This window comes from Astatotilapia calliptera, chromosome 11 (genome assembly GCF_964374335.1).
Source record: "Astatotilapia calliptera chromosome 11, fAstCal68.1, whole genome shotgun sequence".
NCBI lineage: Eukaryota > Metazoa > Chordata > Actinopteri > Cichliformes > Cichlidae > Astatotilapia > Astatotilapia calliptera.
The window spans coordinates 2,441,321-2,468,239 of record NC_137432.1 but is presented as its reverse complement, the minus strand read 5'-3'; the positions used below and the strand labels follow the sequence as shown (position 1 = coordinate 2,468,239).

The 26,919-nt window shown below is 42.7% G+C and overlaps 1 protein-coding gene across 3 annotated transcripts; it reads right to left on the bottom strand.

Annotated features, from left to right (window-relative positions):
• LOC113031927 (uncharacterized) lies at positions 1-26,919 on the bottom strand. 3 transcript variants are annotated; one of them, XM_080307717.1, is made up of 5 exons: positions 26,718-26,919; positions 25,775-25,904; positions 24,975-25,063; positions 13,178-13,456; positions 1-1,318 (listed from the first exon to the last, which is right to left on the bottom strand). In XM_080307717.1, exons 3-5 carry the CDS (start codon positions 25,060-25,062, stop codon positions 108-110), a joined length of 1,578 nt encoding a protein of 525 aa, XP_080163843.1. In that variant the 5' UTR covers position 25,063; positions 25,775-25,904; positions 26,718-26,919; the 3' UTR covers positions 1-107. The 3 variants fall into 3 exon arrangements, with proteins under 3 accessions (XP_080163843.1, XP_080163844.1, XP_026040260.1); XM_080307718.1 differs by lacking the exon at positions 26,718-26,919 and adding an exon at positions 26,313-26,465; XM_026184475.2 differs by lacking the exons at positions 24,975-25,063; positions 25,775-25,904; positions 26,718-26,919 and adding an exon at positions 14,082-14,493.

Genomic DNA, 26,919 nt, shown 5'->3' with positions numbered 1-26,919 from the left:
TACAGCATAAAAGACATTTATTTCTGGAAAACAACAACCTGTGAGAGTTCTCATGCAGTCTATCAAATTCCTACTCACACTGAAACATTTTACGAGCCTCTGGCTTTTCACCTGTGAGTTTTCTTGTGATGCATCAATATACTTTTTCGACTGAAACTTTTCCCACATGTTTCACAGGGATATGGCCTCTCACCTGTGTGGGTTCTCCTGTGAATATACAAATGGCTGCTTCGACTGAAACTTTTCCCACATATATCACAGGGATATGGCCTCTCACCTGTGTGGGTTCTCATGTGAATATACAAAGTACTGCTTCGACTGAAACTTTTCCCACATATATCACAGGGATATGGCCTCTCACCTGTGTGGGTTCTCCTGTGAATATACAAATTACTGCTTCGACTGAAACTTTTCCCACATGTATCACAGGGATATGGCCTCTCACCTGTGTGGGTTCTCCTGTGATTATACAAATTACTGCTTCGACTGAAACTTTTCCCACACGTATCACAGGGATATGGCCTCTCACCTGTGTGGGTTCTCCTGTGAATATACAAACGACTGCTTTGAGTAAAACATTTCCCACATGTATCACAGGGATATGGCTTCTCACCTGTGTGGATTCTCATGTGATCATACAAATTACTGCTTCGACTGAAACTTTTCCCACACGTATCACAGGGATATGGCCTCTCACCTGTGTGGGTTCTCATGTGAATATACAGAGTACCGCTTCGACTGAAACTTTTCCCACATGTATCACAGGGATATGGCCTCTCACCAGTGTGAATTGCAAGGTGATGTTTCCATGTACTTCTAGCTCTGAAACTTTTCCCACATGTATCACAAGGATACGGTTTCACATCAATGTGGGGTTTCTTTCTTTGGGCCTGATTCTTGATGGATTTTTGGCAAACATCAGACACAGTCCGGCTCTCCACATCATTGTGACTTCTGTCTCGCTTCTGTCTCTTCTTTGACACTGAGGTCACAGTTTCGCTTAGCCCTGACTCTTCACACTTGCTGGATTCTTCATCTGTGCTTTCACTTTGAGGAGAGTCATCACAGAGGAGCTGCTCCCCATCTCCTCCTGGTTCACTGTGCTCTCCTTCCTCAGCAGCAGTCACCATAAAGGTATCAGGCTCCTCCTTCAGTCCCAGCTGCTCTCCTTCCTGACTGCTGCACAGTTCCTCCTGTTCCTCTTTAATTTGTGGAGGTTCTGGGTCCTTCTGCTCCACACTGGAGCTCCTCTCCTGGTCACAGAGCTGCTGCTCAGGGAGAACCTCCTGTTCCTCATAGATATGCTGCTGTGGGACGTCTACAGGGACAGAAGAAAAAAGTTACTGATGCAACCACAGAAACATTAACAGGACTTTACAGCATGACTGCATCACTCATGTATGTGGACTGACACCCGAGTTCACCTGTTTTGTGGTTTGAAAGCCACAGAGTTTAGAGAAAATGGGTCTCAATTGTTCCCATACTACTGACACATACGGGATCACTGAGGGTAACAAATTTCCCACGTGTGGGACTAATAAAGGTTATCTTATCTTATCTTTCTCTTTTGCTCTTCTCCAGCTTTGACAAAAGTCCAGCTGGGATAACCACATTTACTCAGGGCCTTCTTGATTAGGGATGGGTATCATTTAGGTTTTATCCGATACCGGTGCCAAATCGGTACTTTTGAAACTGTGCCGGTGCTTAAACGGTGCTCAAACCGGTGCTTAAAGAATGGAGAACACAAAATTGGTCCAAAAACCTCTCATGTTCAGCTGTTTTTTTGTAAAAAGATAACAATGTTAGCCTTTTCTGCAGCTATAGGGCATATATGGTATCACTCTTGGATGGAAGCAGTGCTTAAACAGTGGAAAAAAAACAAAACAAAACCATAAACCTTGTCCAAAACCTCTCATGTTTAACTGTTTTCCACTTTTTCTTTGGTCATTTTAGCCTTTTTGGCCAGGGTGAAGGGAGTATCTGCCATCAAACAAGAACACAGCTGCATGTAACTACGACGGTGTTTGCTAGTTCACCTTACATGCATTAATGTAATAACGTGGTTAGCCTACTCAACGTAAATTACACACGAACAACATTAAGCTACTCACGCAGAGAAGAACGGCTGCTGCTGCATCATCATCCTCATCATTTCTGCTACACTGGCAGGGCTAGGGGCCAGGACTCTCCTCTTTGGGTTCTTGAGGGATGTTGCTAACTCTGGGTCCGACAACAGGCACCACACCCGCAGTAGATGTGCACTGCGTGAGGTTTCGCAGTAAGCTATCAAATACGGTGCATTTCTCGGCTTTAAAAAAAAACAAAAAAAAACAAAAAAAAAAAACGCTATGCGTCGCCAGGTGTTTCATCAGATTTGAGGTGTTACCTCCTTTGACAGTATCACAGTATCAGCTTAAAGCACTTGTTGCGGCTGAGTTTGCATATTTTGCTGTGAAGTACAGCCAGACTTTGACCGCTTCGCCTTGAGCATTTTTAATCTGTAGCTCTGCTCTAAAAGAACGTACGTACCTGGACCCGCCTACTATCCTTGCTAAAGTTAAATAATTGGCTAGAATCCAAAGTGTATGACAATTCAGGAAAAGAAAAAAAAAAAAAAAAAAAAAAAAAGCATATGGCCACAATGGCACCAGATACCGGTACCCATCCCTATTCCTGATGTGCTGTTTTTCTGCTTCCCTGGCTGCTGGGTCAGTGGGGATGGTGTTCGCTCTGTGGTGTAGCATCCTAATGACACTCAGTTTGTGTTCCAGTGGATGATGAGAGTCAAACCTTAGATACTGATCTGTATGCGTAGGTTTCTGGTACACATCAGCTTTTAGATGTCCCCCATTACTGATGGAAATCTCACACTCAAAGAAGGCTAACCTGCCACTTTTCATATCCTCGCTGGTGAATTTGATGTGTCGGTCCACCGAGTTAATGTGATCCGTGAATTGTGGTATGTCCTGAGATTTGATTTTCACCCAGGTGTCACCTTCGACTGGCACAAACAATTATTCTGATAGTCGATTAGTCAACGATTAATTTTGCGATTAGTCGACTAATCAGATCATCATCCATTGGACGTAAAACGTATTGCACCAGCAGCGTCTGCTCTTATATAACTATCATTAGCTTACAGCTTTAAGTGTTTAAGGTATGTGCTAACTAAAAATGAAGACAAGATGATAGTTTATTAAACGTTTAATGACCTTTGCAGTTTGTCCTGGTGGAGTTTAATAAACTCAGCCATCTGCTTCTTGCTATCTAAAATATAACACGACACTGGAGTAAATTCTCGACCATCTCACACTTCTGTTTAATCAGTTTTCAGCTTGACGTTTATTCAGCTGTGTGAAAAGTAGAGATGGACCAATCCGATATTACGTATCTGTATCGGTCCGATACTGACCTAAATTACTGGATCGGATATCGGAGAAAAATAAAAAATGTAATCCGATCCATTAAATATCTCGAAAGCACCTCACAAAACTTGCAACGCGCCGTAACTCACCTCAGAACGTTAGCACGTCGGAGCAGTATGCATCACGTGATAGAGCGGCTGTGGCATGCGGGACCTGTCGGTGGTCTGGATAGCATTTGGAGCTTCGCCACCAAACCGACATTTCATCTCCAACAAAGTTATCACAGAGAGAAGTAAAGCAAGTGTGTAAGTCCATCTCTGAATGTTTGTAAAGCATTCCAGCGTTAAGCTTAACAACCGATATATGGAGCGACTGCCTCTTCTTGCTGCTACTTCAATCATGAAACTGCTTAATGATCAGCTGATCGGCTTTTCTGTCGCGAGTCCATCTCTCTTGTTTGTTTTTGGCCCACTTTGCACCAGAAAGAGGAAACCAGCGGCTGAACAACAGCAGCACGTTTAAGCTTGATCAGCTGTTGTTAGAATGTATTTAATATTACTTTCTACACCAGGATCCTTTTCTACGCAGCTGACGGCTGTAACTGTGCAGGGGCGGATCTAGCAAAGTTTAGCCAGGGGGGCCGATAGGGCATTAACAGGGAAAAGGGGGCACAAAGACATACTTTTCTTTCTTATTCTCATTTAAAATGTCGAGCTTTTAATAAATAATTATCTGAATCTTACACCAAAGTTTTAATCTGATGTAAAATGTATAGAAGTCCATTACTGTATATAGTAACTGTTAAGTCTAATATACCCTAGTAAGCTATAGTACTTTTTCCTTTGGGAAGGCACCATCTGTGCAGTCTGCAATTCTGTTGAAGAAAGATGTTGAATCTATTTAATATTTCTTGAAAAATAATTGATTTCTGTGCATTGTTTTTCACACTGCATCAAATTAAGGTTGATTACATCGATTAAACATCATGAGGAGCGTGATTTTTTATTTATAAATAAATAATTTTTTATTTATTTATTTTTGTTGCTGGGAGTTGGAACCCTATTAGTTAGGTTGCTTAATATTTACGCTAAGTACTCTTTAAAATACCAGAATAGGGAGGATGGTGTAGGTTTAAGTTTATTAGATTGATCAGTATTTCGGAACTATGAAATATTTTTTTTTTGCATACAGGTATAACAGAATAGCTTTAGTGTAGTTGTTGTTTTAAACTTGAGTATGAACTTATACAAAATGCAGCAAGATATTTAAAAAAAACTGTTTTGTTGATTAAAAAACACTATATCGGATTCATATCGGTATCGGCAGATATCCAAATTTATGATATCAGTATCGGACATAAAAAAGTGGTATCGTGCCATCTCTAGTGAAAAGTAGAGATGGCACGATACCACTTTTATGCTCAACCTCAGGTCGAAACCGGGCAAATCCGGAGAAAATCACCCTCCGCTCAGCGATCATGCTGTAGCGGTTATGGCGGAGGCCCAGTCGTCCCCACTTCTCGGCCAAATGGACGTCGACAAATTGGTGGAGATGGTATCGGCGCAGCTGCAGAAGGCTGTGGAGGCCTCCTTTGAGAAGAAGATTGATCCGGTTCTGAAAAGACTGGAAACATGCGCAGCTAACATCTCTGCATTGGATGTTAAAATGAAGGAGGCAGAGGTGCGTATATCAACGCAGGAAGATGTTACAGTGGGATATGGCGCCAAGATTTCTGAAGTGGAGCTTAAGCTGGAGGCCGCTTTGGATAAGATTGATGACTTGGAGAACAGGAGCCGACGGTGTAACATACGTGTTATTGGGCTACCCGAAGGCAGTGAAGGTACCAACCCTGTGTCTTTTTTCAAAACGTGGTTACCGGAGTTGGTGGCTGTGAGTTTCAAGGGCGGCGCTGTTAAAATCGATCGCTGCCACCGGGTGCTTGCACGCCTCCCTTCCAGTGCCCAGCGGCCCCGCGCGGTCATCATAAAGCTCCACAACTTCCAGGATAAAGCACGGATCATGCAAATGGCTACGAGGAAGCAGTCCTTATTTCATAACAGCATTCCTATTATGATATTCGAGGACTTCTCCGCCGCTGTTCTGAAGAAACGCCAGGGATTCTACCACGTCAAACAACGCCTCAGGGAGATGGGTGTCCCCTTCGCCATGATGTACCCGGCTGTCCTTAGGATCAAGATCGATGGCCAGGAGAAATCTTTTAGAACTCCAGAAGCAGTCTCAGCTTACCTGGATAACGTGCCTCAAGGGGCGGGACCGCGCTCATCCTCAGTGGCTCCAGCGGACTGTTGATCTGTGCTCCTGTCCCATACGTGAGGCATTCGCCAATCCCTCGTCTCCTCCTTTCTTTTTACTTTTTTATTTATTTATTTATTTTTTATTATTGTTATTTTTTTTCTGTTTGGTTTCTTTTTTTCTTTTCGGGTCTGCGCGGAGATAATAACCCCATACATATAGACTATTTTATTTAGCCATTTATAATCCGAATCCTTGTTTTAGCTGCGGGCGGGCAGCTGTTTCACGTTACTGATTAAGAAAAGACTCTGGTCCAGCATCTTTCTATGTCCAAGTTGGAAAGTTTGCTTGCGCCCCCTGCTGGGCGTTGGAGACCTTTGTCTGACCTCCATACTCACTGGTTTCTTGACGGTTCTGTTTCTTGTAAATAGTTTTTTGTTAATTGTTAGCAAAGCAGTACGTTTGTTTTTCTATGTGTATTTTACTTGCCACTGGTGTTGTAGAGCAGTGTTTGGGAGCCCTACATATCAGCTATGCTTTGGTCACCTGAGCGAGGTTCCATGCTTATTTCAAATATTGTATGATAAGTGATAATTCAGTGTTAAATGTTTGTTCCTGGAATGTAGGAGGTATACATAACCCTATTAAACGGAAAAAAATATTGAGTTTTCTTAAGAGGGAGAATGTCCATGTTGCCTTGTTGCAAGAAACTCACCTGTCTCCTCAGGAGCATCTAAAACTGAAACGTGATTGGGTCGGTCAAGTTTTTAGTTCCTCCTTTACGAGTAAGAGTCGCGGTGCAGCCATTTTAATACATAAACACCTACTGCTGACAGTTGACCAAACAATTTGTGATAAGTCTGGTAGATGTGTTTCCTTAAAGGGCACCCTAGGTGGTCAGGCGGTGTCATTTCTGAATATTTACTTTCCACCAGTACAGTCTAACGACTTTATTGCTCATACTTTCTCTTCCTTTTCTGATTGGGTTTGTGATAATTCTGTGATAGCCGGTGATTTTAACTGATATTTTTCTACAACTAAGGACAGATCCCCTCCTAAACAAATTCAAATGTCTACAAGGACCAAAGCACTTTTAGATACTTGTAACGAACTTGATCTGGTTGATACCTGGCGGACTCTTCATCCTAACGATAAAGAATTTACTTTTTTTTCCGGGTGTTCATAGAACAAGTAGTAGAATCGATCGTTTTCACCCCCAAACGATCACTGGGAAACATTTTGGGATGTACAATAGGCGATATTATTATATCAGATCATGCGCCGGTCTTTGTTCAGCTAAGTGATCTAAATCCTGTCCCTCGGTCTCATACCTGGAGATTTAACAATTTTTTGATTCACGACCCAAAATTCGAAATATTTTTAAATGATCAGCTTGAACATTTTTTAAAGGTCAATGCAACCCCTGAAGTTTCTCCAGGCCTGCTTTGGGACACCCTGAAGGCTTACACTCATGGACTGATTATATCATATTCAGCAGGCCTGAAGCGGAAAAATCAGATGGAACAACAGAAATTGGAACTGGATTTGCACGAACTGCAAGCTAAACATAATGAATCACCATCAGAGCAATTAAGGAATGAAATTCAGGTGGTTAAAACAGCTTTGGAGGCACTATTAACAAGAAAGGCTGAGAAATCTCTTTTCTTCATGAAGCAGAGGTTATATGAGTTTGCTAATAAACCTAACCGCTATCTGGCTAATCTTCTTCATAATAAGGGTGCTGGTTGTAATATCCCATGTGTTAGAGACTCATCTGGTTTACCTAAATATGACAATGTAATTATTAATGATACTTTTAAAACTTTTTATAAGCGGTTATATACCTCCCAGTTTAAATCAACATTGGAACAAGGTATGCATCACTTCTTCTTAGGACTAAATTTACCTAAAGTTACTGAAATCCAAAGGGATGATTTATGTAAGCCTATAACGCAAAGTGAAATTTTGAAAGTTATTCAGATGCTTCCAAATAACAAAGCCCCGGGTCCAGACGGGTTCACAGGGGAATTTTTTAAGAAATTTAGTAAGTTTAGTCTGACTTCCCCACTGCATAAGATGCTTCTGTCCTCTTTTGAGGCAGGCACTCTCCCCCCCTCCTTAATGGAGGCTAATATTTCACTAATTCTGAAGAAGGGGAAACCTCCAGAAGAATGTGCCTCCTATAGGCCTATATCTGTTTTAAATCTTGATTTGAAGATACTTGCTAAGGTCCTGGCTGTACGTCTTGAGCCAATACTACCTTCGATCGTTAAGAATGATCAAACTGGTTTTATACGGGGGCGGTATTCCACACATAGCGTGAGGCACCTACTTAACATTATTCAGCACTCATCTTTGTTTAACCCTGAGGCTCTAGTCATCTCACTTGATGCTGAAAAGGCCTTTGACCGTCTGGAATGGCCGTTTCTTCTTTTCACACTTCAAGAATTTCGTTTAGATGACAACTTCGTTAAATGGATTCAGATCCTTTATACTTCCCCTCTTTCGGCAGTGATTACCAATGGTTATAGGTCGGACAATTTCAGTATTGAACATGGCAGTCGACAGGGCTGTCCGCTGAGCCCTTTGTTATTCGCCCTGGCTATGGAACCCCTTGCCACAGCCATTAGGAAGGATGCTGCTATTGAAGGACTCTGTTTGAACAATTCTCAACATAAGATTTCACTTTATGCAGATGACGTCTTAATTTTTCTAGAATATCCTGCTCACTCAAATTCCTAGATTAGTTGCGTTAATTTCCCAATACGGCTCCTTCTCAGGCTACAAGATCAATTTTTCTAAAAGTGAGGCTATGCCCCTCTCTGTTCTAAATGAGGTTGATCCAAACATTTCTCAGCCTTTTCGTTGGTCTCCCTCCGGTTTCACTTATTTAGGGGTAAAGATTTCACCGAATCTAAAAGAAATGTATAGTCTGAACTACACCCCTTTAATTCAGACCATCAATCGCGATTTGGGTAGGTGGTGCAGCCTCCCTCTGTCTCTCTTAGGTCGTATTCATCTGGTCAAGATGAATATCCTCCCTCGCCTCTTGTATTTATTCCAGATGTTACCGCTTGCTCTGTCAAAAAGGTTTTGTCAAAATTAAATGGTTCAATTATTTCTTTTATATGGCGTAAGAAAAGACCTAGGCTGAGATACAGTTTTCTGTGTTTGCCGGTTCAGAAAGGTGGTCTTGCCGCTCCCTCCTTCCCACAATACCTCTTGGCTGCACAGTTTAAATTTCTTACAGACTGGTTTATGGACGATCCGGATTCCATTTACCTCAGCGCTGAGTCCACTTCTTTAAAGGGTATCCGTTGCGGAACCTGCTATATATTTCCTCAGGTAAAGCCACAGTTCTAACACAAGATAATATGGTGCTAAAGAATATGCTCGTTGTTTGGCGCAAAGTCAGGCGCCTGGAAGGATATTTTAATTGTTTCTCCCTTCTTACTCCTATTCATGAAAACCCTGACTTCTTACCTGGTCTTCGGGCTGGTTTTGCGGACTGGTCTCAAAAAGGGATTAATACAGTGGGTGATCTTGTTCATGAGAACTCTCTTCTTACTTTTAATCAACTGAAAAGCAAGTTTGGTCTGACCAATAAGGATTTTTTGAAGTACTTTCAGGTAAAGCACTATATTACTTCTAAATTGAAGGATTTTAATGGAGGGTTTGGTCTTTCTCCTATAGAATCACTCATGGTAAAAACTACCCAACTAAAATGTATCACTAAAAAGATTTATAACATTCTGTCTGATCTTAGAATGGATGACTCTAACAAAATCAAGGGCCAATGGGAATCAGACGTAGGCGCTATAGATGCTGAAACTTGGGATGAGTTGCGTTGTCGTCCTTTTAAAGCCTTGGCATCTAATTCTATTTGGGAAAGGCAGTTTAAACTTATAAATAGGCTTTATATTACACCTGAGAAGAGACACATGATGTTTCCAGCTTTGCCTAATCTTTGTAACAAATGTCAGTCTGCTGTTGGTTCCTTTTTTCATTGTCTGTGGAGCTGCCCTGTTATTCTACAGTTTTGGAGATCACTCATAGACAAGCTATGTACTATATTTAATTGCCGACTGCATCTGGGTCCAAGGACTTGCTTGTTAGGACTAAATGATGAGCTACCTGCCGGCTTTCGCAGCAAAGATCTCCTTCACATACTGCTGCACTACGCTCGAAAGTGCATTATGGTACTGTGGATTTCTGATAAGGCTCCATCTGTCAACCAGTGGCTACAGTCTGTGATATGTATTATGCCAATGGAAGCCTTCTCTACGGCACTTAAGGACAAACCTTTCCTTTTCTATCGCATATGGGACCCTTTTTTGGCCCACCTGGACACTCCTTCTGCTCAGAGGTTGAAATCGGGCTTACGGGATTTAGCCTGGCAACAAAGGGACGATTGTTAACCTTTTTCATTGTTTATTACTATTGCTGTTGGCTTTTTCTTTCTGCCTCCCACGTCCTGCTATACATGTAGATGCATCTTTGTCCTGTGTATGTATATGCTGGTGACTGCTGTTTTCCTGCTTTGCAATTAAAAGTTCAATAATGAAAAAAAAAAAAAAAAAAAAAAAAAAAACTGCAGGAATGTCTTAAAGACATAAAGACCTGGATGGCCGCTAACTTTCTGCTTCTTAATTCAGATCAAACTGAGGTTATTGTACTCGGCCCTGAAAAGCTTAGAAATATGGTATCTAAGCAGATTCTTACTCTGGATGGCATTACCTTGGCCTCCAGTAACGCTGTGAGGAGTCATTTTTGACCAGGACATGTCCTTCAATGCACATATTAAACAAATATGTAAGACTGCGTTCTTCCATTTGTGCAACATCTCTAAAGTTAGAAATATCCTGTCTCAGAGTGACACTGAAAAACTAGTTCATGCATTTATTACTTCCAGGCTGGACGACTGTAATTCATTATTATCAGGAAGTCCTAAAAACTCCCTGAAAAGCCTTCAGCTGATCCAAAATGCTGCAGCAAGAGTCCTGACAGGGACTAGAAAGAGAGAGCAGATTTCTCCTGTTTTGGCTTCCTGTTAAATCCAGGAATCAAAATCCTGCTCCTCACATACAAGGTCTTAAATAATTAGGCCCCATCTTATCTTAATGACCTTGTAGTACCATATCACCCTATTAGAGCACTTCGCTCTCGCTCTGCAGGCCTACTTGTTGTTCCTAGAGTATTTAAAAGTAGAATGGGAGGCAGAGCCTTCAGTTTTCAGGCCCCTCTTCTGTGGAACCAGCTTCCAGTTTGGATTCAGGAGACAGACACTATCTCTACTTTCAAGATTAGGCTTCAAACTTTCCTTTTTGCTAAAGCATACAGTGGGGCAAAAAAGTATTTAGTCAGCCACCGATTGTGCAAGTTCCCCCACCTAACATGATGACAGAGGTCAGTAATTTGCACCAGAGGTACACTTCAACTGTGAGAGACAGAATGTGAAAAAAAAAAATCCATGAATCCACATGGTAGGATTTGTAAAGAATTTATTCGTAAATTAGGGTGGAAAATAAGTATTTGGTCACCTCAAACAAGGAAAATCTCTGGCTCTCACAGACCTGTAACGTCTTCTGTAAGAAGCTTTTCTGTCCCCCACTCGTTACCTGTATGAATGGCACCTGTTTGAACTCATCATCTGTATAAAAGACACCTGTCCACAGCCTCAAACAGTCAGACTCCAAACTCCGCCATGGCCAAGACCAAAGAGCTTTCGAAGGACACCAGGAAAAGTATTGTAGACCTGCACCAGACTGGGAAGAGTGAATCTACAATAGGCAAGCAGCTTGGTGTGAAAAAATCAACTGTGGGAGCAATCATCAGAAAATGGAAGACATACAAGACCACTGATAATCTCCCTCGATCTGGGGCTCCACGTAAGATCTCATCCCGTGGGGTCAAAATGATCATGAGAACGGTGAGCAAAGATCCCAGAACCACACGGGGGGACCTGGTGAATGACCTGCAGAGAGCTGGGACCAAAGTAACAAAGGTCACCATCAGTAACACACTACAACGGCAGGGAATCAAATCCCGCAGTGCCAGACGTGTTCCGCTGCTGAAGCCAGTGCATGTCCAGGCCCGTCTGAAGTTTGCCAGAGAGCACATGGATGATACAGCAGAGGATTGGGAGAATGTCATGTGGTCAGATGAAACCAAAGTAGAACTTTTTGGTATAAACTCAACTCGTCGTGTTTGGAGGAAGAAGAATACTGAGTTGCATCCCAAGAACACCATACCTACTGTGAAGCATGGGGGTGGAAACATCATGCTATGGGGCTGTTTTTCTGCCAAGGGGACAGGACGACTGATCCGTGTTAAGGACAGAATGAATGGGGCCATGTATCGTGAGATTTTGAGCCAAAACCTCCTTCCATCAGTGAGAACTTTGAAGATGAAACGAGGCTGGGTCTTCCAACATGACAATGATCCAAAACACACCGCCCGGGCAACAAAGGAGTGGCTCCGTAAGAAGCATTTGAAAGTCCTGGAGTGGCCTAGCCAGTCTCCAGACCTCAACCCCATAGAAAATCTGTGGCGGGAGTTGAAAGTCCGTGTTGCTCGGCGACAGCCCCAAAACATCACTGCTCTCGAGAAGATCTGCATGGAGGAATGGGCCAAAATACCAGCTACTGTGTGTGCAAACCTGGTAAAGACCTATAGTAAACGTTTGACCTCTGTTATTGCCAACAAAGGTTATGTTACAAAGTATTGAGTTGTATTTTTGTTATTGACCAAATACTTATTTTCCACCCTGATTTACGAATAAATTCTTTACAAATCCTACCATGTGGATTCATGGATCTTTTTTTTCACATTCTGTCTCTCACAGTTGAAGTGTACCTCTGGTGCAAATTACTGACCTCTGTCATCATTTTAGGTGGGGGAACTTGCACAATCGGTGGCTGACTAAATACTTTTTTGCCCCACTGTATAGTTAGGGCTGGACCAGGTGACCCTGAATCCTCCCTTAGTTATGCTGCAATAGACGTAGGCTGCCGGGGATTCCCATGATGCATTGAGTTTTTCCTTTCCAGTCACCTTTCTCACTCACTATGTGTTAACAGACCTCTCTGCATTGAATCATATCTGTTATTAATCTCTGTCTCTCTTCCACAGCATGTCTTTATCCTGTCTTCCTTCTCTCACTCCAACCAATCACAGCAGATGGCCCCGCCCCTCCCTGAGCCTGGTTCTGCTGGAGGTTTCTTCCTGTTAAAAGGGAGTTTTTCCTTCCCACTGTCACCAAAGTGCTGCTCATAGGGGGTCATATGATTGTTGGGTTTTTCTCTGCATCTACTGTATAATATAAAGCGCCTTGAGGAGTCTGTTGTTGTGATTTGGTGCTATATAAATAAAATTGAATTGGAAGTGTGAGAGGAAAACCCCAACCCTGCCTCAGTGCAGTGTCCTCGGGTGAGTTTAGAGCTGAATGCTTGTTTAAACAGAGACACATTCACCTTCTGTCCTCCAGAAACATCCCCGCAGCCTCAAAGTAAACGTACCACAGAGCTGTGATCAGGATCCTCCCTCAGAGTGACACTCACCTGTCCTGTGCAGCTTTATTTCTGGTTTCCAGGTGATATCTAGCAGTCTGCGCTGACGGTCGATCTCTTCCTCGTACTGCACAGGATCATTACGAACTTCAGGCTCCTCCTTCAGTCCCAGCTGCTCTCCCTCCTGACTGCTGCACAGTTCCTCCTGTTCCTCTTTAATCTGTGGAGCTTCTGGTTCCTCCTGGTCCACATTGAAGCTTCTTTCCTGGTTCCAGAGCTGCTGCTCAGGGAGAACCTCCTCCTCCTCACAGACCTGCTGCTGTGGGACGTCTGGAGAGACAGAAGAAAGACGTCACAACCACAGAAACATTAACAGGACTTTACAGCATGACTGCGTCGCCCATGTGTGTGAGAGTAAAGCCGTCCAATCAGCTGTAAGTCACTGATCTCAGATCTGCATTTATTCAGATAAAGACAAGACGTGTGGAAATGTGACCACAGGAACCGTGCACGTGCTGTGTATGACTTTAGCTTTTATGAACTGTGACAATCACCACAACGGGCCCGGGCGACCACTTTGACGTCACTGATGGAGAAATAAAAAAAGCCTTATTGTTATGACATTAACACTGAACTCTTTATAGCTCTGCAGAAGAAGAAAGGAAATCAAGGAAAAACCTTTTCAGGCTAGATTACTGAGTTTATGAGGTGCACCTGAACGCACCATCAAACACACGTTTCACCGCCAAACAAAAAGATTTTCAAACAATTCACAGGATTGAGTGATGGATCCAGGTCAGAGAAAAGCTCAAATCCACCAGCTGCTGTTTGCATGGAGCGCAGCGCAGTCCTGTCCTCTGTTTGCTCTTTGTTAGCGCACATCTCCAAAAAGTCCTCACAATCAGAAACGTCCCGCAGAGCTGTGATCAGGATCCTCCCTCAGAGGGACACTCACCTGTCCTGTGCAGCTTGATTTGGGGTTTCCAGGTGATATCCAGCAGTCTGCGCTGACGGTCGATCTCTTCCTCGTACTGGACGGTCGTTTTTTCAAACTCCAAGAATATTTGTTCAGCAGCAGCAGTTAGTCGCTCGTTGATAAACTCTCTCAGATACTGAACTGGAGGCATCGTTACTGCCTCGGCTCACACACAGCACAAAGCGAGCCTTCAAAAGTTCACGCTGGAACAACCAAACTGCCGGCTTTTAAAAATGTTTACTTCCGCTTCGTGTCCCGCTCTGAAGTTCCGGCAGGAGGAGGATGTGCAAATACTTTGTTCCGCCTGGAATAAACGTCCTTCTTTCTTTCTAAAAACCTATTTAAATGTACCAAACAGAGCCATAAACACATAAACAACGTGTTATAAATAATAAAGGAGAGAAAATGAAAAGAAAAGGCCTCATTCAGGTTTTTATCCATAATGAATCATATCCATTCTAGTACTGATCATTCATATACTCAACACCAAAAAGTCTGACGTGAATGAATACTAACACACGGCTTTATAATATTTTATTGCTTGATGTAGGTCTAGAATAAATGAGGAATTACACATGCTGTTCATTAAATGTGTTTGTGGCGTGCTCAGAGTCTTCATTGGTGGAAATCATTTGTAAAAAGTTCAAAACATAATGTCTAGATTTGAAAATGCAAACGCACAGCTCTTTGTGCCAAATTTAATGAGATATGATGATGATTAAAGCATGTCCTGTTATGGAAATGTGAAATAAATCCACACAGACACAAACAGGTTTGAGTTAGCTTCACTCAGGGCACAAAGAGCAGCACAGAGTGTGGCAACAAGCTGACAGTCGTGTGTAGAGATGGGTTTTGTGGAGGGTGTTTCTATTCCTGTGCAAAATGTGTATTCATGAGAGATTTTTGAAGTAGGTTTTGCTGTTGATAACACAATCAGGCATATAACATGGCGCAGACTGTCCAAGACAGCTACCCAGGAATTTTTTGTGCTGAATAAATGACAATATTTTGGTGAACGTCTTGTTTAGATATCTGGAAAAACTTCATCGGATCACAAGCAAAGACGTCCTGGGGACAAATTTGTGCCTGGCCTGCTGAAACTGTACCGGTCTAAGAAGGGAGCTCTTGGTGAGGAGATGGAAGACCTCCTGGATGAACTTGATGAACAGGTGAATGGCCTGCATTTGTATAGCGCTTTTCTAGTCCCTAAGGACCCCAAAGCGCTTCACACTACATTCAGTCATTCAAACATTCACACACTGGTGATGGCAGCTACATTGTAGCCACAGCTGCCCTGGGGCGCACTGACAGAGGCGAGGCTGCCGGACACTGGCGCCACCGGGCCCTCTGACCACCACCAGTAGGCAAACATGGGCAGTGGCGGTCCTAGCCCTGGGCGAACACTCCCTCTGCCCCCCCCCACCCACCCACCCACACACACACACACACACACACACACACAAACACACACACACACACACAAACACAAACACACACAAACACAAACACACAAACACAAACACACACACACAAAACATATTACAGTTTTTTACAGCCGCTAGGACACATGTCTCAATACTTAGGTCACTTTTGCAAAACTCTTCACACAATCCTCCTAACTGACCGTCAGCTTGGCAAAGCAGTTCATTTCACATTCAAAATGCACTACAACTACCAAAACACTTCATTCAGGTCTCAAATAAACTCATTCTTCCAGAACACTAGCAAAGGTTGACAGCCGACAAACACACTTTGTCACCCACAAAACAATGACCTAAAAAACACTAACAACATGTTACACAGTGTTTTCTTGTGTAAAACAAGGACACATCTCTGTTTATAATTTCAATATATGTTACTGGAATGAATCAGACATCATGCAGAATTCGTTAATATTTGTTTATGTATTTTTATGTTTTTGCACTAAGTAATCCCAAAATACAAGAATTTGTATACACACCATCCACTGATACACATACAATAGTAATGCTATTCTACTCGGTCTTCTCCATTTGGCCACAGGTTCTCATCCACATCACATCTTATGTCATCTAGGGCAATACACCTAGGAAAGAATCTTCTGGCTGCCAGAATTGAAGGAGTTGAACAATTGAAGGAGTAACACCTGTGTAGATGTTCATCTACAATGAGAATCAGCTGTGGCTGGTTAAACTGCATTTTTAGATTTAAAATATGTTTCAATAAAATATTGATGTTGAATTTTGCTGTCTTATTCAGTTTTGCATTGTGTTATTGTTTTGACCATAAGTTTAACAGTTTTGAAAACAGTATGTAAGCACATGCAAAATGTCCTGTACATACAAAGATTTTTGGCAGTTGTTGTGTCTGAGTGAGAAGATAATTCATGAAATTTGAGAGATGTAGTCATTGAATGCATTTTGTGCCAAAACAATGATAACTGGTCCTCAGTTTAGCCCACATAGACTTCTGTTGTGCTCACTGTGTGAGGAGTTTTGCCAACGTGACCTAAGTATTGAGACATGTGTCCTAGCGTCTGTAAAAAACTGTAACATAAAACTGTTGTCGGAACCATACTGAATTTCACCAGAGAGACACACACACACATATGAAGAGAGAGAGAGTGCACATAGTATGCAAACAGCCACCAAACATCCATCATGATTCATCATACAATGAGAACAGAACAACTCAACAACTGACAATGACTAATTAATATTAAAATCTGTAACATAATGTTTGGAGTTTAGTCTGTTACTGTTGCTATTTTTACCATTTCTTCTTGGAGCAACTGTAACCCACATCATTTCCTTCAGGATCAATAAAGTATTCTGATTCTGATTGTTTCAGGATGACCTGCCTTTATCCAATCACACATCTGCTTACCTGCATCTTTTGCTCGTTTCTCCTCCTCTTCTTTTCTATTTTTTCTAAACTGAAGACATGATGGCTTTGAACTTTCTTGTCCATCTTCCATTGGTTTTAATTTTACACTCCAGTATGAACACCTATGCCTCAGGGATCACCACAACATAACCTAATAAACCTACACCTTAGTTCACTTTGTCTAGGGTTTATTTCGCACAACCCAGGATTCAAATCATGAATACATAATAGGCTTGGATTTACAACATTATGAATGAAATGTGGTCTACTTGGAAGCAGCAGGACTCTCCTCCCCTTTCCAACGGCTTGTGTGTGAGACTTTAAATCATCAAACTGTAAATGTTAAATTGCAGTTGTCAGATAATTTTATGCAGGTAAGCAGATGTGTGATTGGATAATTTTATGGTGAGGATTGCAGTTGTCATAACTCTCACTGCTTTTTTCTGCTGAGGAGCAGCTGGGCGTTGTTCCAGAAGAAAATATTTTTGTACAAAACTCATCACAAGGTTGGTGGGTGAAAGATACTGTGCCATTAATTAAAGGAAAGTAAGCTTTTTCTTTTAAAACCTCCATGAGTCAAATGACCATCATGGTATAGAGGTTAAAGTTAAAATCTTTAGAAATGCATTTTGTCCTTAGTTTTTCTTGGCTCTCAATACTTCATATTTTACTTTTCTTCAGGACACTGACATTGTTTTTGGAACCAGTGTTGAACGGTGCATCAGTTGTTATCCTCACCATCCTGCAAGATGACGATGCCGATACGTCTGTGTGAGACTGTGCAGTTGTGTTGGAAGGAGACATCGTGCTACATAACGTTTAACTATAAAGACATCTCCTGGATGCACTGGTACGCATCTTCAGTGATGTATCCTGGGGTCATCAGGTGTTTCGGGTCTCACAACATCCTACACCCTCGCCCAGGCGACCCAGCCGGGGGTGATCAGGCCCCGACTTGTGTACCAGTAGCTACCCATATCTCCTATATGATATATGCAAGTGACATTTTTTACTGTAACAGCGATTCATACAGGAAAATAATGACTATTAATAAGGTTGCCCAAACGGTTGCATCACACTGGTCATAGGAACATAGTGAAGACAAGTTATTTAGAGAGTAAAAAGAGGTTAGTTTCTTTTGGAGTAGAGCTGCATTTATTAAGAAAATTTTAAAAAGACAGGAACACTCTTTAGAGGTTTGTGGGTGGCTCTTAAAAGAGCCGTTGTGGGGAAGTCACTCAGACTTCAAACAGGCTACTCCTTTGGTTGCCAAGACACGGCTCCCTGCGCCGAGAAGTGAGCCATGAACTTCTCCCTCACCAGGACAGCCTCTCTGGAGGAGTTGTTTGCTGCTACACGACCCAGGCCTTGCAACGGCTCCACCACAGCAGGTGCCACACCCCTCACAGCAGGTGCCACACCCCTCACAGCAGGTGCCACACCCCTCACAGCAGGTGCCCCTCTCTCGGCACCTCTCTCGGCAGAAAATTGTGGAGAACACACATTGCCTTCACGCACTTCTCCGCAATTTCAGGACAGAGCTCCATGGAGCGCAGATGCAACCTCTACTGTGAGGGAGAGAGGGAAGTTCCAGCGCTCCTGGAATCCCTCTGCAATGCACCGCCAGTCTGCAGTTGAAGGCACAGCCATGAAGTCGTCCACTAGACAGTCCCAGATGGACGTCGCTACCTGGGGGGTGATCTGGCTCACCGTGGACACACCAACTCGAAAACTGAATGTGATGGTCCTGAAGGAGTCCCCGGTGGCAAGGAACCTGGACAAAATGCTGCAGTTACAAAATACATTATTCAAATTCCAAAATACTTTTGTGATGTCAGATTTAAATTACAAAACATAAATCTTACATAAAACCTTTTGTAATTATCAGGATAATTGCATGATATATATTAGATATAATCTAAAACAGTCTGCTGGGATTATATACAAAGATTCAACTATCCCAGAATTAAACCAGGTCTAAATAAAAAGGAGTGAGTATCACTACAAAGGTTAACCCACAGTGGTCCTCATACCACAGTCTGATATCAGCAAACAGCGAGAGCATACACTGATAGGACACCACAGCCATGCTATCATTCAAACACTGATAACAGCATAAATCGAATTAAATCGGGACTTGATGAGAGCTTCTGAGTATCACTAGAAATATTATAAACAGTCGTCTCTGTACCACAGTTTGCTTTCAGTAAACACAGACAGCATTCGTTGATAGCATAGCACATCCATGTTAGCACAGGTATCAATAAAGGACTACCGTATTAAACACTAACCTCAGGCAGATGGACAGGCGCTCTGCAGGTGGGATTGAGCGCCTGTAGTTGGTGTTTAGGCGGGCGATGCTGGGACCAATGCGGGACAGCAGGTCCTCAAACTGGGCGAGTGAAAGACGGTGGTATTGCTGGAATCGGCCGTCATCCAGGCGCAGCTCCTGGAGCAAATGGTGAAACTCACCAAACTGCTCACGCGTCTGGAGGACCTGATGGACCCAGGTACGGCGAGGACGTCCTTAACGCCGCTGCTCTGCTCCTTTTTGGCTCCTACCTTAAAGCACACTGTGCGCTGTCGATCTTACGTGCTGCACAATAATGTTTAACATTTAGTATTTACTGTTATATTCCCATAGATCATCATGATGTTGTTTATTTTATTGCTCTAGTCTTCTTCTGCTTGTTTTCTTTTTTCTTTCTCAACAGGTGATCCAGGAAAAAAAAAAGATCCCGACGTATCAGCCAGAGGCCCCTTTACTACAGTTCGGAGCCGCGGACCTGTTTTATATACGCGCGAATAGTTTTCTATACGAGATCGCTGCAAAAAGTGCAGCCTTACCTGATGTGCACCTACTGTTACTCATTTATATTAAGATTTAAACATCTAGTTGGTGTTGGTGTGGAGAGTAACCTTCAGTAACAGTAATAAATCACACAGCAATAGGACATTCATGTAGTTGTAAAGTATTCAGAATACATTACTTCTATAATCTTTGGTGGAATACATTTTAAAATGAACACTGTCAACAGGTTAGCACCTCATACCACAGTGCAGCAAAGCAGTCTCATGAGCGCTGGGAAGGACACGCCCCAAAACAGACAGTGCAGGAGATGACAAGGTTAGTAAATGTATGGTGAAAATTATACTTTTAGTTATCTTGTTAGTTATCTACAAAATCTGCTTCTCACATATAGGGCATTTCCAAGATTTTTTTTCAAAACTTCTTCAATTTCTTTCATTACAGCTGTCCTGTGCCAGAAGTTCTGTTGACCCACAGTGAGAGGCATCATTTCAGAAACACCAGGAAGACTGAAACTCATCGCCGGGATCAAGCAGGGCTCGTGATCTTCACCAGCAGCTCCCTCACAAGAAGGATAAACCCAGCATTTCATGAACACTGATGGAGACCTTTGCTTTGTGGGCTTGTGGCCCTGATGAAGGCCACAAGCTGAAACGCGTTGGTCTATTATTAAAGTTGTTCATCTTCCCTCAAGTGTTAGAAGTACTCAGATAATCCTCAGAGGGTCTGGACTTTTACATAATATCATAGCTTTAAGTCCTGTAGAAAGTTAAATATATGTTGTGCTCTCTGGTTACTCTGGTATGAATGACTCTGAATTACTTTATGATAAATAACACTATTGTCAAAAACAGTGAAAGAATTCCAGATCACAAGTTTTTAGTTCAAATACAAGTAACAACCTTTGACTTTAATCAGGTTTTATTTAATTGTGTCAGAGAAAACATCATGTGCTCTTCATGTAGCAGGTCTGAGATCAGCAGCTTTCTGAAACACCAAACTGAGGTCCTGTTAATGCTGATGTACAGTGACACAGTTACAGGGGTGATTAATCCTTTTGACTTTTTGTCTTTAAATTTATCAATAAAACAGCTGCAGCTTTCAGTGACAGCACATGTGGTACTTTAACCTTTGTACTGTTTTCTTCAGTTAATTTTGGAGTTACTACAAAGAGTGAAGATATAGGATGATCTGTCTGCTGTCACTGGGTGGTGCTGAGGTCTGAATCTGAGGACGGCTCCTGTAATCACAAACAGAATCATCACAAACTGAAATATAAAGTTTATCTCAAATCTGAAATAGAGCTGATCCTTCTCTGTCCTCACACACTCAGGATCTGAAGTTGTTCAGTCCTACAGTTCTGCCGACAGCTGTTTATTTTTTATTTGTTTTAAAGGTGTTAGGGAGTCTTTTGACAACCAGAAGTATACCTGTACAAGGTTGCCTCAGGGATTCCAGAATAGCCCCACTCTTTATGCAGAAGCTCTGAGAAAATCCATGTCATTTTGCACGCTTCTTGCCCCAGGTAAATTCCTGCTATACGTTGATGATATCTTGATTACAGGCTACACACAAACGGATTGCAAAGCAAACACACACAGTTTTGCAACATCTAGCAGAGCAAGGCCATAAAGTCTCACAGCATAAATTGCAATTGTGGAGCCGAGAAGTAACGTACCTTGGCCACAGACTGACAGGACAAGGCAGACAGCTGTTAGACAGCAGAAAAGTAGCTGTACAGAACGCTCCTAAAACCTGTCACCAAACAACAAATGATGAGTTATTTAGGTCTCTGCAACTTTTGCAGATGTTGGATACCTGAATATGCACTGCTGGCCCAACCTTTGCAAAACCTGATCTATGGCAAACACTTAGCTCTGAAAGATGAAATAGAATGGACACCAGAGGCAGACAAAGCATTTATTGACTTAAAACTTGCCCTGCAAACAAGCACAGTTTTAGCTTTGCCTGACTGTGACAAGCACTCTCCTTCCTGTGGAAGTAGATGGTGCCGAACACAGCTGTATGCAGAAGCTAACTGAAAAAATGAAACCCCGACCAGACATTTTTAGTACACTGCAGCCTACTTTTGTAGACACTGTTTTAGAAGCGAAACCTTTAGCTTCCTCTTTTTCAGCACAGAGTGCAGAACTAGCGGCTATCATACGTGCATGCTGCGCAAAGGTCGAGAAATAGAAATATATAAATATTCACACTGACAGTCAATATGCGTTGCACACCAAAAAAGATAATTCAGAAATTACTGAAGGCAATAACTTTGCAGACCGAGCAGCAAAGAAGGCAGCACAGCAACCTGTACAGACTTTGATGTCTGAAACCTCACATCTAATACCACTTGATGTACTTAAAGATGAACAGAAAGCCGCACCTATTGCAGAGCGTAAGAAATGGCTAAAGTGTGGAGTAGAACTACACAATGACTTACTGACCTGTAATGGCAAACCAGTATTGCCACAATCCCTACACAAGACGGCAGCATTAGCGACACACGGATTAACACGTGTGTCGGAAAGGGGGGAATGTCAGATATCCTCCCTAAGCACTTCACGGGAGACCTTTTTCCCACTGCCTCTCACTAGTGAGCCTATTAATAAGTCTATAAGAGAAACCACCCTAGCAGAGTGGATGATTAAATTATTTGAGAATAAAGAGATTCTCTCCAGTTTCTTGCAGGTTGCAACCAGGTGATTGGATCCTGATCAAAGTGCTCCAGAGAAAGAATTGGAGTTCACCAAGGTGGGAAGGCCCATATCAGGTCTTACTCAGCACACCGACTGCCTGCAAAATAGCAGAAAGACCATCTTGGATCCACCAAAGCCACTGCAAAAAAGTGAGTGACAACACAAGCATAGACGCCGGTTCCCCCGACTCCTAGGTGTTCCCTGGTGGAGGAAAGGGCTGTTTGGGTATATCCCGCCCTTTTGTCTTCTCGCCAGTGGTCTACTCACCTGGAGCCCGGGTGTGCCTGGTCATCATGAAGAACCTTGTCCTCATAATGACTGGCATTGCGCTCCTAGTGAGCCTACTGATACTCACCTGGACAGACGAGGACCCACAGCACCACCTGCAGAAGAAATGGTCATATGACAACTTACACCTAAAGGATATGGACAAAGAGCACAACCACCCCTGACTGAACAATGCCTGGTACCGGTACGTCTACAACCGAGTACATACAGAAGACAACCACACTGGCTGCTACGTCTGTTCTCACCTCCCAACAACAGCAATGCAAGCCACCCTGTATGGAAAATCACCCAGCCTTTCCGAAGCCCTATGTATATTCTACAAAGCCACCAGCGGAACATGTTCCCCCGAAGACATCTTCTTCTTCAAGGTTGAGTTAAAGACACAAGTCTCAAAACCCGACCTGCCACGGTGTAATGGAACACTGATCAACTATAAACCTAATGAGGTAGTATCTTGTGCACCAGAGGTCTCAGACTGGAACTACAGCTGTGATGACCGATACTGGGTACACCTGAATGCGACCAATGACAAGGGAAAATCTTTCAACGTCAGGAGGGAACCAGGAATACAACATCCAATGTGTTTCACCTTCGCATACGGCAACAGAATGGTAAATGGCCTGCATTTGTATAGCGCTTTTCTAGTCCCTAAGGACCCCAAAGCGCTTCACACTACATTCAGTCATTCACCCATTCACACACACATTCACACACTGGCGATGGCAAGCTACATTGTAGCCACAGCTGCCCTGGGGCGCACTGACAGAAAGCTGGGGATGAATCAAAACTGCTCCCAGACTTTCCGGATGCCGCAGGACAGAAAGGCACGGATAAGCTTCCTGAATGGCACATATTGGGTGCAGGGTACAGCTTGGGCATGTGGCTCAAAGACATACTTCACCATCCCACCCAACAGCACCGGACTCTGCGCCCCAATTTTAGTGTCAGACCACACATTCAGAATATTCCATCAGGACCAACCAAGACGCAAGAGGAGCACTGATGACGTGCAACCTCATGATCCAATCTGGGGCAGTGATGTACCAGCGGAGTTCAAGTTGTGGACCACCGGACAGAAAGTCCTGCACTCACTTTTCCCATGGATCGGGAATGGAAAAAACATGCTAAGAATCGAGACTCTTGACTACCGATTTGGACTTTTCCTGAACAGCTCAACATGGATAAACAAGGCTCAGAATGAGGAAATCGACGCGATCAGAATAGTGGTCATGCAACACAGAGTTGCCCTGGACATGATTCTCGCTGAGAGAGGGGGCCTCTGTGTCTTATTCAACACCACTTGCTGCACCTATATTCCAGATAGCGTGCATTCCTTGACCATGACCACCGCCCTGGAGAAGTTACGACAACTGAGTAATGCACAGCAACAAGACTATGTCATGAACACAGAGGACTGGCTGACCTGGCTGCTGAGCGGCAGCTGAAAGACCCTCGTGATCAAAGGACTTGTCTTGATAGGAGTTCTTCTTTTATTGCTTTGCATGTTCTCAACTTGCATTCTACCCTGTATCAGATCAATGATTGGCAAAATGGTACAGGCCACAGTGATCACCTATGTTGGACTGCCACAAGAAGATGAACCGGACGAAGAAGATTTAGTATAGGAACACACACATTCGCATATACTGAATGATGCTACAATTGAAAATGTTATGTGCAAGTGATTGTTAGCTGATAATAAAGTATGATTGAAGTGGTGAAATACGGTAACAACAGGGAGGGATGTTAGGGAGTTTTTATTGTTTTATTTGCTTATGCTTCAAAAGTTATGTTATACATATTTCACCAGACACAGTTTTCTGTAGAAACAGGAAGCTGACCCTGTGACACTGGCCTTTACCGCAAGAGACCAGCACAGAAATACATATCCGCAGAAGTTGACTTGCATTATATTATTCTTAGAAATTGACTTGCAACACACATACTTTGTGACACACACACACACACACACACACAGACAGCATCAGAATCTGCGTAACAGGAAATGTGATTATATTTGCATATTGACGATGTAACCTATAAAAATAAACGAATACTGCAGTTCGGTGTGATTAGCTCTGAGCTTTTCACCCGTGCAGCACGTTAACCTACACAAGTGTCTCAGTGTTGATTATTCACCTGACTGTTTGTTAACTGAATATCACTGACAAAAGGCCTTACTAACACATTTTCTAACATCATGTTTACCTTTGAGTTGTTGATGCTTTATAAATGGACATCTGCAAAGATGAGATGATGGAGCAGGTTTCAGTCGAGGTTCAGTCTGCTGCTGCATCCTGGTCACAACATACAGAGGTGTTATCAGCTCAGTATTGAACAAGAAATATTAATGCTTCAAATTATTTGTCCTAAAGGATGCAAGCTATACAGAGTACTGCACATGTGACTTTGTGAACATAACTCATTAAAAATAATTCGGACAGTTTTTTAACCTGAATATTTGCAACAAACAAAAAATACACAGAGTCAGTGCTAAAAAATAATCAGAGGAAAAAATTAACATTTTAACTTAAGCTGCCAAACGGAAGTAGTTGGTTTCAGTACATAAGTATCGGGCTTTGCTATTTAATCCGTAGCTATTGACTAATGAGGGGTTACTGAAGTGCCAGCTTTTTAAAAGTTGGCGTTAATGTCGTTCCACATGTGGAAAGCGACAGAAAACACGCTTCTGTTTGCACATATTTAATAATCAGCTCTGCACAGGAGCAGAAGCAGAGTCCAGCCTGTTGCTCTTACAGTATAATACTCATAATAAAAGTACAGTAACCGTGGTTAGTTACTGAGCAGCCTGGTGCGTTTCTCTTGATTTCTTTAGTCAGGGGAAATTCATTCACCTGCACGGGTTAGCTAAACGACCTTTACAAAACAAGTTTCCCCGACAGCCGAGTGCTCACCTAACACACAAATCCTGATTTACAAGTACAAAATATTTATGAGCACAATTTGAGCCCATATACTCTCTCTACCACAGCTGCCTTTGAACTTGCCTGGGCCAGGTCTGAGTCCAGCTTTGCTACTCCTGCCAGGTCACATGACACAGGGGTGTGCTCTGATGTCAGCAGGCAGGTCAGTGGAGCCCTCTGGTGATGGATATATGGCAGTGAAACAGGAGGAGGCCTGAGAACAGACAGCAGGCTTAACTAGCAGGACAAAGTAGCATGTAGTACTTGAAGGAGTCATCACAGCCAATCAGCTCTCAGGAAGATGGAACATCATATAAATATTTCTCTTCTTTCATTTTCATCAATGTATTTCCTTTGATAGATTTTCTGTCAATACTTCTGCTTGATTAGAAGCTCATAGGCAGTTCCTGTCACTCTACAATAAAACAATGTAAAGGCTGCGCTCTCTGCCCTCCCACTAGCTGACACAAGTAAACTGTGTATATGTAAGCATTTAAACACTGCAGAGAGTCAAATTAACAGTAACACTATTTTGTCTAAGTCCGCCATTGTAGAAATTCTTTTCACCGAAACAATAACATGGCGCACAATGTGACAATAAACGTATAAAACAAATTCTTACCTCGCAGCAGAATAAATAATCAGTATTTTAAGGCTACTGCATGTATAGATGTCACTGCTGGCTCACATAAGCTAGCTCTGAGACCCGCCAGAGTTTACGCCACAGTTGACTGTCGCGAAAGAGTCGTAAATCACCGGCATTGTAAAACTTAAAATGATTCCAGGGCATGTTATAAGAAAACACCCAATAGATGTGCTGGATATTAAACGGTATCAAACGACTAAATGAACACAGGGTTACAATTACATGCTCACGTCGTCACATCGAGAGTTTATTCATTAATCATCAGAGTTGCCTTCAGAGTTACATTGTTGAAAGCAGCTTCACTAACGCCAGCAAAACAGTATATAAGAGCACAGAAACAGCCGTGCTTATCGACAGCTCGACATATCCTCAACAACTCACCTCAGTATGGCTGCCATCGGTCACCTTTTAACTCCGTTTTACAGCCTCTTCCAGAAATTGAACGCGTTCGCGGTGCACTATACACATATGCAGCATATTTATTTTACTTGGTTTTAGAGTTGGAGTATTTACATATTGATCTGAAATATTTTGCTGCTGAGCAGCGGAGCTCCAAAGGGTCCCCTGTAACCATGGTTACGCA

Excerpts from the sequence above, each read along its gene's own strand:
- LOC113031927 (XM_026184475.2), bottom strand. The coding sequence starts at position 14,253 with ATGCCTCCAGTTCAGTATCTGAGAGAGTTTATCAACGAGCGACTAACT. Across the intron at positions 13,457-14,081 it reads AATCAAGCTGCACAGGACAG|ACGTCCCACAGCAGCAGGTC; the intron begins GTGAGTGTCCCT and ends CTGTCTCTCCAG. Across the intron at positions 1,319-13,177 it reads AATAAAGCTGCACAGGACAG|ACGTCCCACAGCAGCATATC; the intron begins GTGAGTGTCACT and ends CTGTCCCTGTAG.